Genomic DNA, 17,995 nt, shown 5'->3' on the forward strand with positions numbered 1-17,995 from the left:
CCTATTGCTTTGCACAATTAGGAAGAGTCTGGAAATATCCTCTGACACCCTCCCTTCAGATTCTTACAGACATTGATGAAGTCTCCTCTCAGTCATCTCCTCTTGAGTGTCAACAGGCCCAACTCCCTCAGCCTTTCCTTGTAAGAAAGCTTCTCCAAATCCCCAATTTATAAGAGCCGTACATCTGGATCTAAGAGTCCAGGCAGGTCACAGCAGACAGCTATATGAGAAGCCTCATTTGACTAGACATTTATTAGACAAAGTCAGTTTGTAATTAACTGAAGCTCTGCAAAAGCCCTCTTCCTTACCTTCTTTTCTATCTGACATAAAAGAATCCCTTAGCTTGCAAATAAACTCAGTTAGCATATCTCCTCCATGCCAGAATTATTTTTTTTAATTTTTTTTTTTTTTTTTTAAATTTTAGGGAAAGTATTTAGACATGGGAACAGAAATTCTGGACAACTTGGCCCAGAGTCTGGATTTTTGGGGTCTTTGGTTCCTGCAGTAAGATGACTGCTGACTTCTTTTTTTCTGCATGAAGACTTTGTGCTCTTTTACTGAAACTAAGATTTGGTAATAATTTTTTTAACTGCTTGACTGTACTAATTAGCTTGTTACAGTTTTTTAAAACCTATGCAATTGTATCAGTTTTGTGGGAGAATAAAAATCATCATGAATTCTCTTACACCCAGTTTTGAAATTATCCCTAACTGAAGAAGTGTACAATGTTTGTGTTCTTTAAGCCGGACCCCATCAATTGGTGAAGTATATTTGAAATGACATAATCAATACAGTATTAGTTAATGAAAAATTATTTTAAAAAATACAAATTACCTTATCTCATAATCTCAGCATTGCAAATAGGATGAGACAGCAATAAAGCTTGCTTAATTAAAACTGCACACTCCCATTTGTATCAAATGGAAGCAGAAGAAACAAAAAAGACCACCGTGAATACTTTGGGTTACAGCAAACTGACATCTTAGAAAAACAGAGCAGTGTAAGAACCTTTTGATATAACAAGCAGTATTTGTTCAGCTGGAACTGAAAAGACTGCATGAACAACTGAGATATAATCTTGGTAGGACATTTACAGGACACAAGAGAATGTTCTACATATAAATACTAATGAAAAAGAATGAAATGTGAAATTCTAACCTCACATTATTAAAAGTGTAATTTTAAATAATTTTCTTTTCTTTTAAAAATAGAACTAAACTAAAACATAGTGACTTTTGTGTAGGATTTTTGAGGGCATTTTTGCTCCTACTCTGCAAACACTAGAAAACTAGAATTCACTAATGGAGCAAGACATAACCATCCTTTGTTATAGGCAAAATATAGTTACAGGATGCAACAAAACAGTGGCAGGGAGGCATAGGACCATAAACTCATATATAGTCATAAAAATGCACAGATCATATTCCTCATTCCCTGCAAGAACAGGATTTCTAATTTATCAGATACACCAGACTCAGAAGCTGCTGAGAAAAATCCAATAGAATAGAAACATTTACAAAAAATTCAGTACATTTTCAATATTGGCTTTTGGAAAGACACATAATTAAACCTTAGAATTTTGAGATTTATTTTTCACGTGACCACACCTAAATTCAAGAAAATGCACTGCAAATCCTTGATTTTATTTTACTTTATGATATATTGCATTAACTGCCCTTTTCTGTCCCATTAGGATTAAACACACGAGTTGATGATCTTCCACACACCTTCAACAAATCTACAGAAAGAAAATTCTAAAGAAAAGAAAATTCTTACCAAACACCTACGTATTAAAGTTTCACTTGCAGCAATTAAGGTCTTTATATTATTTATAATATAAAGTTCCAGTAAGGCAATTCCTGATAGTTGTTTGAGGTTAAAAATTCTCTTCCCCAAGTAAAAGACAGTCTGAATTTGTGAAAACTACCAGGACATGATTTATCACTTGAACATTACAAAATATAAAGCAGTACTCTAGTCTGCTGTAAGCAATCACATAAAGCTGTAAAAATACAGGAATCCTTCATCCAACCACAATGCTGTGCCTCATGCTATGAAAATAGAGGAGGAATGCAATTTCCTTCTAGCAATAAAGCTACAGGGCAATTTTCCAGAAGAAGAATGAATTTAGAATCTTATTACAAAGACTTCCAATTAAAAATCACCAATTAAAGGAAGACGGCCCCAAGCACTTGGTCTCTAAAACTGCTTGTCAGAGAATTGTGTCAGCTCTAATGAAAGTAATTAGTAACTGAAGGTCTTAGACCACTACTTATGTGTATTTACAAAGGTTATGAGACACCAGCTTGGGACAGAAGCAGGACAGCATTTTATTAACATTCTGAAGTCAGATTTTATTAGGGTAATTGTCTATACATCTAGTGAACAATTAAGATTATTCTATGATTTTTAAAAAACTACGCCAAACTTCAAGCTATTTAACCCAAAAATACACAGATGATTTAGTTAGGCTTGCAGAACAATCAAGAAGATGCCAAAACAAAAGCACTGCCACTATCCTATTTCATAGCAATTCCTTTCAGGAGAAAAAGAAAACCAGTTTCTAAAAAAGCCAAATCAACATCCTCATAAAATTAATTTCAATCATTTACAACTATAAGAACTGTATTAAACATTGAATTTCTAGTTTGTTTTCTTGGCTACTGAAATTACAGTACCGAAGAAAGTTGTTTAAAAATTTGATTCTATTTCCTTGCCATGGAAAATTAACATTCCCCACTAACTCTGAATCAATTTCTCCCTCCATGAGTAAGATAAATTCATATCTAGACAATCAAAACCACAAAAATATAGTAATATAGTGAATCTCTATAATCTAGTATTGTTAATACATGTATTTTCAAAATAACTGAAAATACAGTTATGAAATGTATGTGAAGTTTGTACAAAATGGAATTTCCAAAATCTTTAGGAAGATTTAACTATGAAACCAATTCCAGTGGAATTGAGACAGACCATGAAGCAGCCTACTGGTTTTCAGAACAGTATCTAAAAAATGCAGTCAATTACATTGTGTACCTCACAGCCAGAGAATATTTTACAAAGTTGCTAACATTTCTTCCACATAAGAAGTTGGTAAAGCACAGGAAATTCTGCAGACTACTGTAAGTAAATTTTGAGGAAAATCTTTTACTTACCAAAGCACAGCAATAGCATGCACATTTTTAAAGCAATAAAATAATTACCATTAATATAGAAAGCAATGTTTAGTGGCGATTCCCTTTTTCAAATTTTTATTAGTTTACTTACTGTTATATGCAGGATATAGATGTGTAATTTGTCATACTATGAACATGAAAAAAATGCTACAGTACACAAAAAAGGATATCATTCCAAAACCAGAAGAACCACGTCACATACATCCAGAATTTTGTTGCCAAATATATTCCAAGAGGCAGTGCACTATGCATGGAGTGATCAAAGAATGACCTGTAATGCAGGAAAAATGTCACATGGTAAGTTTTGATTTATAAGGATTTGATTTATTAAAAATCCTGAACTACTGCTTCAAGAAAACTGTTCCTATTAAAATATGTACTATATGGGATATTGTAAAATATGCCATAAATACATTTTCTTCACTTTTCTGTTCATGAGAAATTCCCTTTTTCAACCTCCCAAGACAGGCAGAATGAGTAAATACTCATGCTAAAACTACACTGTGAAAGCAGTTAGGAACCTGTGAGATTCTTAGCAACATGGACAGTGGCTGCAAACTGTATTAAGTTTTGAGATTCCAGTGCTAAAGACATTTTGGAAACCCATATAATGACCACTGCACATTAAAATTACTTCACTAAGAAAAAAGCTTAAGAGACCTTGTTGTTATCACCCTATATACTTGAAATATTTCAGATTATTCAATATTTTGCTTCTGCTACAGTTGCCAATAAAAGTTGAAAAAAAAAAACCAAAACAATCCAGACTAATTAATTTCCCATATATCACTACATTTGCCAAGTTCTAAGATAAAATACTGCTACATTGCTTAAAAAAAAAAATCAGAATTATTTTCACTTTTTTACACTTCAGCATTTTAAAGACTCTTCTGAATAAAGCTGAATACAGTTGAGACAAACCAACTAACTTCCCTGAAATAAAATTTCTGCATAATTTGCCTAAACATTCTGATACTGATCCATTTTGTTTTTTGTGTTGGTGACTGCCTCAGGCACAAATATATGCAGGGAGTAGTTTCCATTTCACTTTTTTACTCCCTTAAAGTATCTCTCTCTTCTCTAGTGGAAGTTCCTTAGGTCTTTGGAGAAAACCCTGTAAGGATCATGAGCTCATTTGATGAATAATAAGTGAATATACATTTGGACACACAGTAGTTACTCTGCACTAATCTTTCTTTCAGTGACTTCTGTGCATTTTTGTGTATGTCGAAGTAGGGAGGAAAACACAGCCAAGCAGATTAGCTAAAATTCTACAGGGAAAGAAAATACTATTAGAATAACAGCACAAGTTTAAGTCAAACCTGGATACAAGTAAGTCAAACACTTAAAAAAGGATTTATACTAAACATTAAGCAACATATAAGAGAAAATAAAGATGTCAATTCTGAACTCATGTCAGTTAGGCAAAAATATAAAACTTGACAAAAACACAGATCTTAAGAGATTGGAAGAAATCCTGTCCTTTCTTTCTGTAGGAGGCACAGTTGAGGATTTGCATTGACAAACTGATTTTTTTTGTAGAGGACGCCAGGAAATTGCACAGCTTCAGAGGTGACAAGACTAAACAAATCATCTCCAAGATCCTGCAAAAATTTGATAACCTTCCATTTCCCTCCTGGTCTACTAAGTTCACTAAAGTCTTCTGTGCTTGGTTTAAGGAGCAGATGTATTTCCTTCTTTGCACAGAAAGAAAAGAGAAGCAAGTGTTCCTAAATAAACATGACATCCAACCCCAGAAAAGCAGAAAGCTCCTAAGCATGGGGATACAACAAGTTCTCCTACCTTGGCCACACATGACAATGAAAAGCAAAGGAGAGATGATGTAGTCAACAGATCTTGAAAATACACTAGAACATAACCACGTGTGTGTGTGTGTGTGTGTGTGTGTGTGTGTATTTGTAGGTGCATTTACAGACATTTAAAGTAATCATAAATACAACTACAAGTCTCTATGATTGGGTAACTAGATGTACAAAAAACACTACTAGAAAGCAGCCTTCTTCTTTAGTCACTAATTTCCAAAAAAAACCAAAAGCTACAAAATCTGATTCTGACTTTATTTCTCTCCATAAATCTTTTTGGATACCTTTGTGCATTTAAATTATTAAAATAAAACAGTTTTAGTAGTACACTTGCACATTGTCTTTATTACTTTATAGCAATTTTTCTATTGCCTGCTTTCTGCAATATTCATGCTGATAGCTCTTTGTAGACAGACATTCAGCACCCTCCTCTGGATAGTGACTGAATTTCTCTTCTGCTGTTAGCTTCTGTTAGCTCAGTGGTATTCACCCAGGATAATTCCATGCTTCACAAGACAACAGAGCATTACAGGAACTATAGGTGCACAAGATCTTTTGCAGAAATAAGAACCAATTCCAACAAATGGAAATTTAAGGTTATCTATCCAATAAAGATGCCAGCAAAATACTTCTTGCATGCACACTAAACAGATAGTGTCCCAATAAAACACTTACTTTGAAAGAAACTGTACCATAGCCCAAACGCCACCATACATCAGCCCTTTAATGAGCCAAGAATCAATGTCTAGGTCTGCTATAAAACCAACCAGCCAAATAACTAGGAAAGGAGTTCCCAGCATCACCTTCTGACGGAATTCCTATATAGAAACAAACACCAGTAAGTAACTCTATTTTCAGGAACAGATTGTATAATAAACAGGACCGTGATGAAAACTAAAATTTTCAGGAAACTTGACAGTGAGGGATAAATCTTCATAAATCTTTCTCATTTCCTGTCTTTACACACCTCCAATAAATTTTCAAGGAAAATAAACCCTTCTAAAATTATATTACAAATCATTAACTTTGTTTCAGAACTGTCTTCTAGAAACTTTGCTGCTAATCCAGAATCAAGGCAACATTAACCCTTCTTAAAGAATCCATAAGTGTATAAACTGCCACACCGCACATGACAGTGTCAGTAAATGTTATTACTCATGTAACCGAAGTTTTTAAGTCAGACTGAAGCATCTATGAAGAAAGGTAGGATCTTTTTTGTCTTACACTGTGTGGATACAACTCCTGATGACAGCACTGAACTCCTTCTAAATAATCAAAGCACAGTGACATGTACAAACCACTTCAGGTCAATAATCACTGCAGAGTTAGTGCCACAGGGTTAAAGCCAAGACTGTAGCATCTTGATGCAATGTATATTTAATTCAAGAACTTGTAACAAATCAGTGGTAGCACTTAATATCTATCACATCACTCTGCCTGAGTGTTGATGGATACTAAGAAAACATTAACTCTTTTTAAATTATCAATCAATAGGCAGGAAGACTGTTCTTCATGCTAAAGCAGTATGTTAACCATTACACCCTCAGCTACAGCCTCTTCCTATCTGCAGTATTAAACAGTACTCTGAGAAGCGAAAGAACTCCACATTAGAGATTTATGTATTATTTTATACAGCTTAGACTGACTGCTTCTTTCATTCAACACAATAACAATAAACAATATATAATTAGAGAGGAGATCACAGTTTAGGATACCCAAAATACTTCTTTCCTCAGCTACCTGAGAGTTAGCTTTGAAACATCCTGGCTAACCCCAACAATACAAGACCACTTGATGCTTTCCTAACACTTTCTTTTAGTTAGCACAAAAACTAAAAGTAAGTGTATGGAAGCTCAGGGTTTTATTTCCTCCTTCCCTAAATAAAGCACTTTTTTTTCTTTTGCAATTACTTTAATCATAACAAAAGCTTAAAGCTTAAATGTGGGGAAACTACAATCCTGAACTTCTTTTAAACAAACACAGGTCCCCAAACCAAGAGCAGCCATAAGATTGATTTACACAGGTATGAAGCTACTACTTACCTTATCTGCTTTTAGCTTTCTCAGAAAGGACGGACTATCATACCCCTTTGCCTGTCTTGCTTCTTGTAGATGATTGATCATCCAAACGTTCTTCCTTTGTTTTGCAAGATCAAGTGGTGATTCTCCCTGTCAAGAGTATAAATGTGGGAAGCATCCAATTTAAGAAATAAAATGTATTCTGAACACTTTTGAAACAGAAGATTGGCTGTTAAAACCAACACATTTTAAACCAGTTTAACTACATCCTGGCATACTTTTTGCTCTGCAGCTTACTTGACACCAAACATCATTCATTCCTTTTGGTTTTAACTCTCTCATAACTATAGAAGTATGGACAAGTCGCATATTAAATGTATGATCCTGACAAGATGTATGTCCTGACAGTAAAAATTGTTGCCTTTGGCAGAGAACAAATCTATGTTCCACTGTTCTACACACAGTCTACTAATCTGTAAATGAAAGACTGCTTCCCCCTCAGCTATTGACAGGCAGCAGAAATCAAGCAAAGAATAAGAACTCGTGACCCACTGGATCATGGAAACTCTCCCAAGTCTAAAGCCTGACTTCTTAGTTAATCCTCTGCCTTTTGGCAGACTGAAGTTACTAATATTACAGAATGCTTCTAGGATTATTTTTTCTACAAGCCTAATGTTCTTAGGTTCATTTCAGTTACGGAAGTCCTAGGAAGAAAACATGAAAGAATAAACTGAATGTTCATGTCCAACTTATTTCAAAACTCTGAGCTTTTACTCTGAGCTTGTGTTTCATGTATTTTGGGTGCTAAGCCAGCAATGGCTCATGTTTTTGTTTCTGTAATTTCCGAAAGGACTAACAGATGAAGCAAAAGAGAAACACAGAGCGAAAGATACAGGGACCAAAAGTTCCTACCCAACTGATTTGATTTTACTGCTTTTTAAACACTTAGGAAGAGAGCTAATGAAAAAGTTATTGACTCAGTCTAAAATTATAGAGGAGGCAAGACACAACCAACTGCAGGTACCTCCAGCTTCAGTTTTGCATTTGACTCTTCCTCTCTTCTACTGGAGTTAACTCCCCTCCTAAACAAACCATTCATGGAGGCTTGAAAAATGGCTGAATCCTCCATCGCTCGGCCCCCTCCTAAAAAAAAAGTGAGACAGGTACTAGAAACTGAAACTACCCAGAAAGGGCAATAATTACTGTAGACAGAAGCGATTTCAAAGATTTAAAACTACAGTTAACTACCTATATCCCACAGAAAGACAATGGGAACTGAGTACTTAACTGTCATCTCTGCCTTTGAAATCTTGCTCCAAATCTTTAGGAGAATAAATAGCACAGAATATAAATTATGAGGTGAAGTTTTTTGCTACTTAGCAGCACCATTCATACCTTCTGTGCGAGAAGTTTAACTAGCAAAATCAGTTAAAAAAGAATAACTCTGACTTAACTTGGCTTCAAAATTATTTAGCCAGATGTTTAAAACAAAAACAGATTAAATTAACTCCATTCTCAACAGAAATGCCTGAAATCAAACTATTGGTGCCTGATTCATCACAAGTTTGATAGCACCTTGTATTTCTAATATCTGGGAAACTCCAGAGATGCTGTTGTTTTAGTATCACCTTATACATCCCGACTGTAAAATTTACCTGTGAACAAGCAATCCCCTCTGGGAGTTGATCTCCCAAGTAAATCCTGAAGTTGTCTTGGGGTCCAGCTGAGCATCCCTTCCACTAGAGGGCCATGAGACACCTAGGAACTGCCTAGATAAAAAAATTGAGGGAGCTTTAAAGAAGTCTTTGACTACACTTCTCATCATCTGGCCATTTTAATATCTTCCTTGTCTTAACAGGAGTAGTGGATGGCTAACTTGCTTAAAAATTTTAAAAAAATGTATTGGGGAACTTAATCTAGTAACACACTTAAGACTGCCAGCAAGCATTAAGACTTCAGTAATATATATTTAAAATATTTAGATAGAAAAAATAATATGAAGAGTCATTAGGATAGGAAGCTGTACATGTAGTCTTCCATGGATAAGCCTACGATACACTGTATGATCAAGAAACTACATTTAAAGCTCAATAAATGAGTCACTTGCATATAAAGGAAAAAAAAAATCTAAGACCATAAGAGCTCTTTGAGATCTCTATATCTTGCTACTAAAAAAAAGGAGTTTCTGCTCATACTTAAATAAAATTCACACATTTTCCCCAAATCCCCACTGATAACCCAGCTCCCTGGGAAATCCTGTCCTCACCTGTCCTATCTGTCTACTGGTATGGCAAGATGATTTCCTTAAGAAAAAAGATCAACCAAACAAAAAAACCCACTCTACTTTGATTACTGAAAAGAAGCTTCCAACTCTAACATGAATCTAGTTCTCAAAAACAAAAAAGCAGTATCTTACTACCGAAAGGAAAATATTTATTTCTTGTACAGCATAATAAAAAGAGGGTAAATAAAACATGACTAACTCACTGCTTTTATCAGGCTTTGCTCTAGAATAGGAGTGCTATTGCTCAAATATTTCACAAACTTTCATACAAAGTAAAGAACACCTTACTGAAATGACTGGTCCCAATTTGTTCCAAGCCTAGGCAGCCAGCAGCACATGCCTTTCTAATACAGACTGACTAGAACTGATAACAAAGTCAAAGCTCACATCTAATATTTCAGTCGCTTCATCATTTGAATAATATGAACAGCTTTCAGACAATGTATTTCTTTAATCTCAGCTGTCATACCACCATTCTTGATCAATTCCATGGAGTATCTGAGAAAAGGACTTCACTAGCTAGTGCTGCAGAAATCTGGAACTGACTGCATCAGAAGGAAGCCTTTCACAACTCCTTTTATTTCTAAGGAAACATGAACCAAACACTTAATTAGTCTCTGGCTCAAAAAAGCCTTTTTTGCTGAACAGTCAAAGGAGGGGTACCAAACTGTTTGTGAGTTCCTATTTGCCTTTAAGAATCAACCTAATTTTTATTTCCTATATACTTACTACAACTTAAATCAGCATCCATTATAAAGTCACTAGCTGGATGGCAAATCTGCCACTGCTCAAATGATTTTGATCCTCTGAAGATCCTAAAAACCTGGGAAGGCATGCAAGAAACCTAGCTGCACTGCAGAAGACAGGCAGTGGTCAGTGAAACCAGACATGTCTTCTGGCATGACTGGAAAGATATCATGATCCAGCAGGTTCAAAAACCTATTTTTCTGACTGCTGCTGTCTGTCAATAAAGAAGGCAAGACCATGAACTACTTCAGGCTAGCAGATACTTTTTCATATAGCCAAACACAAATTTTTGTTACGGATTTCATAAGAGTCCAGAAATGTAGGTAAGGTGATGACTTCAGAACTCTTGCCACACTAATCAGTCTGTCAAGACAAGCAAGGTATGACATACTGATTTTTTTTTCCATCAAAATACCTTCATTTTTTACCACAGCTGGCATAGGAAAATACCTTTTCAACACAAGAAGTGAGACTAGAAGCGTAATTCCTGCACACAACTGACCTTACAGACCAGGAATAATTAATATATATTCACCTCAGAGAATGCAAGAGGTAGCTGATTTGTTTTAAACATGTAGAAAGGTGATTTCTTCTAATGAGTTTTCATTCCTGATTATGAACATTTCTGATATTCTGAAGTTGATGTAAAATCTAGAAAGCTGCCAGCAAAATTTGGCTACTCTCTTAAAAAGAAAACTGATGTATACTTCATATATATATATATATATGGATATATAGATATGGGTGGATGTATGTGTGTATATATATATATATACACCGACGTATGTATATATATATATATGTGTATGGATGTATATATATATATTTCTATCACTCATGGCCAAGCAAAATAGGCCCCGGCCGTCTTAATCAGTAGGAAAAATGGTGAAAGGACAAGTAAATTAAGTTACAGCTGTATTTCCAAGCATAACCACTCTGCTTGTAACACTCTTCAAGTGAAAAATACAAATATTTGAAGAGAAACTGACTAGAGAATTCTTTTTCTAAAAGTGATTTCTTCTCTGACACCACAGATGAAACAGCTTGGGTAGCAAAATGCATCTAATTTGATATATAGAGTATCTGTAAGTAATAAGACAAAACCACATTCCAAAGGCACACCTTCCAAGGCTGGAGAAGCTCCAAGTCTATGGCAGAAATTCTAAGAGCTGTTTCACTGCTCTAGCATATGCTGGAGATAGGCTGTTAGTACAGAATCTAGATTCATTGTTAAGAAATTCTAGTAATCAGTCAAGTTAAATTCACATGCAAAAAAATGAGCCCATTTGCTTATTTTGTTCCTACTGGCATTCTGAGGCCTCCAATTTGCTTTCTGGCACTGGGAAAACAACTAGAACATTTGTCAGCTCTCTGGAAGAGGACAGAGATGTCTCACATCTCACTCCGACAAAGTTACCCCTTCACTAGAAAATATTCAGTCAGGTTTCCAGTTTTGCAACAAAATACACCAATCTTCACACATGCAGTCTAACTGCACACCCCACTCCTCTACATTTACACAAATAACCATTGATACATTATTTACTTGAGTATCTTTTATGGTGCAAATCTAGTGGTTATGCATCACTGTTAGGAAAAAAAGCCAAAAGACACATTAGCATCTTTGCTTTTGCTCCATCTTCACGATCCCACAATACCCACAAAAATAACCTATTCTTGAGATTTATCATAGGCTCTGTTATTTCTGCCTCAAACCACTTACAATTAAAACAGACCAAACGTTTACCTTAATATTTTGAGCATCAACATTAGCTCCAGCTTCTAAGAGAAGACTAATAACTGTAGTATTTCCTGCTAGCACAGCCCAGTGCAATGCTGTATTTTTGTGGTATTTGTCTCCCAGATTAACCGAAACATTAAATGTAAGTAGTAATCGCGTTGGATCCACACTAGAAAAGAAAATTCTTGTTAGATCTACAGATCTCAAATACATCCTAACTTACTGTTGATGCATTCAATTTCTATGAAGATTGTTGATCAGGTATACTACCTGGCAAAGTGCTATTTGTGTACACCAATAATAAAGTGACATTTTTTGCTGCCAATTATGAATGACTCAAAATCTCTTCCCACCAAAACCAACCACCATTCTGTTGACTTTTAAGGACCTCTCTAAGACAGCTCATTCTGGGGTATCAAGATTAATTTGTTCTACAACTCTGGTTTTGTGTTTACCAAAATCTAACACTACTGAAAGACTTATAGTAACTATATACTTTAAAAAAGCTAGTTCAAAACATGTTATGTTTCCACTTCACAACTCAGAAGGTGGAAATAAAATAGGATGAGAATGTTGATAATGGCAGATATTGGTAGGAGCTAGTTTGTGTTCCTCCCAACAATTGATGGAGATAGGCCCTTCCAAAAAGGAATCTAATTCAAACATTTGTTCTTTGGAGAAGTGTTATTTTTCATCAATTTCTTCCAATCACACCACAGGAAGGATTAGTGAGCACTTCATAGTACCTTCTCTCTTGAAAAAGTCACTGTACTGGGTTTGGCTGAGATCATCTTCTCCACAGTAGTTCCTATGGCGCTGTGTTTTGGATTTGTGACCAAAGCAGTATTGATGACACAGGGATGGTTTAGCTATTGCTTACACTGCTTCCACAGGATCAAGGCTTCTGCTGTTCCTCATGCTGCCCCACCAGTGAGCAGACTGGGGGTGCACAAGTACGGATGTTGAAAGCAAACAGGGAACAGAGCCTGTGTGAAACTAAGTCACACAGGCTTCTCACTCTGGCCTGAGAAAGCATATGAAAGAATCCAAACAGTCCTTGGTAAAGGACAACAATCTTTGCAAATGGCGTTTAGGAAACAGTCAAGGGGTGGTGTTCCATTTAACCAATGATGGTGATGTGTTGCTTTAATGACCATTGAGAGTTTTACCTCTCGGACTTTCTCAAACCTGTCCATAAAAAGAAGATCAAGAGTAATAAACTTTGCTCTCGTGGACAGTGCAGCTAAGAGGGTCATGTTGTACTTCTTGCCATTCCTAATATAGCGCAAACACGCAAGGACACAGCTGGGACAGCCGAACCCAACTGACCAAAGAGACATCCAATATTGCATGGCAGTGTGCTCAGCAATAAAAGCTGGGGGAGAGAAGTAGGAGGCAGAGGACATTCAGAGTTACAGCACCTGCCTTGCCAACTGTTACAGGTGGCAGAGCCCTGCCGACCTGGAAATGGCTGAACTTCTACCTCCTGATGCGAAGCAACAAATTAATTCCTTGGTTTGCCTTATCTGTTCAACTATCTTTATTGCAAAACGTAAGTTTTCTCATTTTTACCCTCCTGATTCTCCTCCTCATGTCACCTAGCAGGAGTGAGGAAGTGGCTGTGTGGGACTGAGCTACCAAGTGGGATGAATTCGTAATAACCATAAATGAAAAAAGATAAAATGGCAACTGTGGAAAGAACAGAAAAAGAAACTTCCAAAAAACCCCCCAAACCAGTCACTACTATGTGCCACTTGGTTAACACTAAGGTAAAGTCAAAACTGCATGTATTACCTATGTGTTCTGTAAGCTGCCCACATTAAAGGTGTCATTCCATTTTGATCCATCATATCTACATCCTAAAAAAAGAAAAGAAAAAAAAAGTTGGTGAGGTAAGCATACTCAAGATCCAGCAGATGCAACATTTGCAATGAGAAACAGTGTTCTAAGGCTAATCATCTGAATTGGAAGAAAAACTGGCAAGCTTTTAACACTCAAACAGTATTTAAAAAACTGAAAACAAACATTAGCACCACCATTGCCAAAAATTAACTGTTCCAGTCTATTTTGGAAACTATGAAACAGTCACGCTGTGTACGACCAGTAATTTCTAATTTACTATTAATCTTCAACATTAAAGATATATATAGGTAGTATATTATTGCATTAAAAAGCAGAAGAAAATTATAATAATGCACCAATATTTGAAAAGATACTTGATAAATTAGTATAAATACCACTGTCTGAATCCTACATCCTACTAAATGCTAGTTGCACCTATTTTTCCACATGCAAAGCAATTTTCCTTAGCTCACTGCATTCCAAAGGTATTTATGGATATCCAGTTACTGGGTGCCAGAGAATTCTAAGGTTGAAAAAAAGGCATTAATAAAAACAACCTCCTCAGAAATAAAACTGATCTACAATCTCTTTCCTCTCCTGACTAGGGAAGTTGGTAATTCCTAAATACTTTGAGGCAGATTAGAGTCTCAAGCACATTCAGGCATTTCACAGACCAGCGCTAACAAAATCAGTGCAAGTCAACTTAATGCAGGATAAGAGCTTCCCTTAGAGGCAACAGAGCCATGGCAGCATTTCCTACACCGCTTCCCCCAGTTCTTGCTAGGAAAACTAGATTGAGAAGTGTTTCAATGAAGTCTCCTGCTAGAGAAATTCCTGACAAAAACCCAGAAAGTGACTGATGTTGCTTTCTGTCATCCCCAGAACCTCTTCTGCTGCAGTAGTCTACAAAATGCCCAGTACCCCGGGATCCCTACTCATGCAGCTACTAGCCTGACCTACTAGCAGTTGTTTCCCAGAAAATCCAATTTAGTTCTTCCAAATAATTGCTTTTAGAACACCTCTAGCCTGCAGATAACTTTATATTTCTGAGTTTTATCCTGTGGCTTAATTAAAAAAAAAAAATTAAAAAACACCATTGGTAGAGGAGGAGAACAGTTACTTGATTTACTTGCTTGTACTGTTTGTTCAGAAGAGTCACATGGTTTGAAATCAGGATCCAACTCTGTCTACCCGCAGTACCTGTACAGGTTAGATCCTTGTGCGCCTATCAGGACCACAAACTGCTAGCATTGCCTTTAACCCCCTGTAGCTGAAATCATGAATGAAGTTAGAACCACAGCCCAGTCTCAAGTTCATTCACCTTTGAGAAGCACGACTGACTCACAGCTCACACTGTGTGAACAACATACTTGGAGGACTGTACAAATTCCTGCAACATGAACAATCTCTTTCATTTTTAGATGTCATATAGAAAAGCACCTCTTTGTGACAGTAGGAACATGTTTGGATGTAAGTAGAACAATTCCTTCAATGATTCCACCTGACAAATCCAAACTAAACTTTGCACACTAGGTGACACTCAGCTAAAAGAGAAAACCCAAACCCATGAGCTCCAGAGTATTCCCTGCACATAAAATACCTAGGCATGCCACAGCTACTACTCATATTGAGCTACTTTGTTGGCTGAAGCAGATACCTTTTCCAAGGAACTTTAATGAGAGGCAAAGCAGCTAAGATTGACCTGCACACTATTGTACAGATGAAACAAAGATGTAGCTGTGGATAGCAGACACACTCTCCAACAAACCTGTCAAAAAATTCCTCGTTATTTCTCCGGATCATTATTATAACCACAGATCAAGTGAGACATTTTAGAAAGGAAGCTCTGCTCCTGTGTTTTACCAAAGAGAGGGCTGAGGCAAAAAAAGTAAACCTTCAGCAAGTGGTTCATATTAAGAGACTCCTCTTCCATTCTGCTGTGTCCCAACAGGTACTTTCTTGTTTAATTCTCAGTGACAGATCGGTGCTCATGGAGGGGTGTGCCTGTGCTGTTAGGACATGCTAAAAGCACTGCAAGAACCAAAGATTCCAACAATAAGTGATGCAATGATCAAAAATTGCACATACTGCTGCCCTCTGCATGTGGTTCAAGTGTGAATTCTGTACATCACAACTGGCAAAATTTACTCTAGTTTTTAAAGTACAACAGCTATGGTTCTGAAAGAGAAAAGGCTTTGCACATGCAAAGATAACCAGACTTAATCCTACGGTACTAATACAAGATGGCACAAAAAGCTTTCAGAGGGAAAAATACTGGGAAGAAAGTTTTCTGCATGAAAAGGAGTTGCAGAAACTCTTCTGCTTTTTAAAACTACTTTCTGAAAGCAAGCCTTGACAAGAAAGGATTCTGAAGAGCAGCTAGAGATTGGAGCAGCATTAGGCTTACCAGGACATTTAACAAGCAGCCATCAAACTGGTACTGTGATACAATACAGCCTTTCCAAAAGCACATACTGCATCAAGAGATCCCACTCAGAATTACATTAAATCACACAGAAAGAAACCAGGAGTTTGATCCTCTTTAGAGCCATTACTGTTTATTTCACAAAACACAGACCTTCACAGAAAAGACCCATCACATCCTTATTCAGAATCCTATTCTCCATAAGGAAAAGATCCCTTTCACATGAACTGCTTCCCAGAGAAAGGAAAAAAGGCTTTAAAAGCATATAGTAAAGAAGATTTATCAGTAAGGCTGATGTAAGTCTGACAATATTTCTTAATTTAGAAAAAATGTGCTAGTTACTGACTAGAAGCACAGATTTTGTAACATTTCCACAGAAGCAGAGATTTTGTAAAATTACCACAGAACAGAGCACAGACCAACAAGGAAGATAAAACACAGAACTAAACCTACCTCACTCCTTCAAACAAAAGCTCTGTTCTCAATACCTAGTCCATCAAACACACATTCAGTCTTGACAGTCATAAGAACACAACTGGACTTATAATTCTCTAAGCAATGTGCTCTAAGTTGGTCTAGGAAATCAAACACTTGATTCAGTGTCTTGATGCTGGCCTGAACTTGGTGGAGAGAAGGAGCCTCTCCTTCCTCCTGCATATAGTGCATTCCTCACCTCAGCAACTGAGGTGACAATGCTTAGGAGCATGTGGTAGTTTGGCATTTATGTGGTAATTTGGTATCCACTGCTCATGGATCACAGCACCACTAACCAGGGCTGCTGGTACCACTCTGGCATCTCCCAACCTAGACGCCACCTACTTCTAGGCCCTAACTCAGCAGGTGACCCTACACAGCTTGAGACAGTAGTTAACATACAAAATTGCAACTCTGAGAATAAAAAATAATGTACTTGATGAGTAAGTGCTAGTTAAACTATGAGAGTGATAGTTGAACAATGAGTATGAAATAGTTAAATTATAATTTCAGAACTAGAATACTTCTTACATGATACTACCCTATGAGCAACATCACAGTCACTCATTATCTGTGATTAAGTAGTACTTGCTGGCATCAAAGTGGGTTCACTTCCAATCAAAGCCAGAGGGCATCTGGCCAAAAGTTCTTCCCCTTCGCCACACTCCAGAAGTTGGAAGGCTGGACTCACACCTCAGATGACAAATTTTACCATTGGCTGCTGCAGCCCAGAAGTAAGTGAAACAGCAACACTGAAGGTGGGTTTCAGTTCTGTCTCAAAACTGGACAAGACAGCAATTAGGAGCAATTACTTAATCCACCTGTCAGTCTTCTATTCAGTTATGAACGTTGGCTTTTCTTTGACCACACTCATCCACAAAGACATCAGGATACGAACTAAAATAGGACAGCAGCCTACACTGACCCTTATTTTGACATTTATTTAGCTGCCATTTGCCGCACAGGTACTAGAATTAGGTTCAGAAGAAGAAACCTGATCTTTGGATGTAAGGGAACCTGGTCTCTGTACAGACGAAAGGAAAATAATTAGCAGGATATTGGGTAAGCCCACAGAAGCAAAAACAGTTCAGGTTTCCAAATCCAAATCTCAGCACCACAAAGAAAGTAGGGGAAGAAATAAAGGGAAGAGATTAATAACCTCAGTACTAATTAAAGGAAAATTAAAAAACAGAATCATGTATCTCCCACAGCCTTTAGATAAATTATGTAGTTTCTGTAGTTGTATGTTATATAGCTAGAGAACTATCATTTTAGGGATTGTTATTATAATGCTATTGATTCTGTTAGATTTTAAACATACAAATCAATACATAATTTTAAAAGTTGGACTTTTTGAAATGCTGTGAAAAATTACTGTTAAAATTAATTTAAATTTATATCACGGAAAGAATATCAAAAACACTTGAAAATATTTAAGGGATTTAATAAAAATCTTAAAAAG

At 36.5% G+C, this 17,995-nt stretch overlaps 1 protein-coding gene across 2 annotated transcripts in view; it reads right to left on the bottom strand.

Moving 5' to 3' along the window:
• ZDHHC17 (zDHHC palmitoyltransferase 17) overlaps positions 1-17,995 on the bottom strand; it is a 65,925-nt gene that overhangs the window by 16,570 nt on the left and 31,360 nt on the right. For both annotated transcript variants that reach the window (XR_015772460.1, XM_088054786.1), the window contains exons 6-10: positions 13,587-13,651; positions 11,799-11,961; positions 7,045-7,170; positions 5,678-5,820; positions 3,348-3,450 (exon numbers count right to left, since the gene is read on the bottom strand). Coding sequence is in view for 1 of the 2 variants with exons in the window: in XM_088054786.1 (XP_087910912.1) it covers positions 3,348-3,450; positions 5,678-5,820; positions 7,045-7,170; positions 11,799-11,961; positions 13,587-13,651 (600 nt within the window). In the remaining variant the exon portion in view is untranslated. The remainder of the gene's footprint in view (positions 1-3,347; positions 3,451-5,677; positions 5,821-7,044; positions 7,171-11,798; positions 11,962-13,586; positions 13,652-17,995) is intronic.

The sequence above is a fragment of the Pseudopodoces humilis genome, chromosome 5, assembly GCF_049639895.1.
Source record: "Pseudopodoces humilis isolate 2021_Gansu_Grassland_sample_001 chromosome 5, ASM4963989v1, whole genome shotgun sequence".
Taxonomy (NCBI): domain Eukaryota; kingdom Metazoa; phylum Chordata; class Aves; order Passeriformes; family Paridae; genus Pseudopodoces; species Pseudopodoces humilis.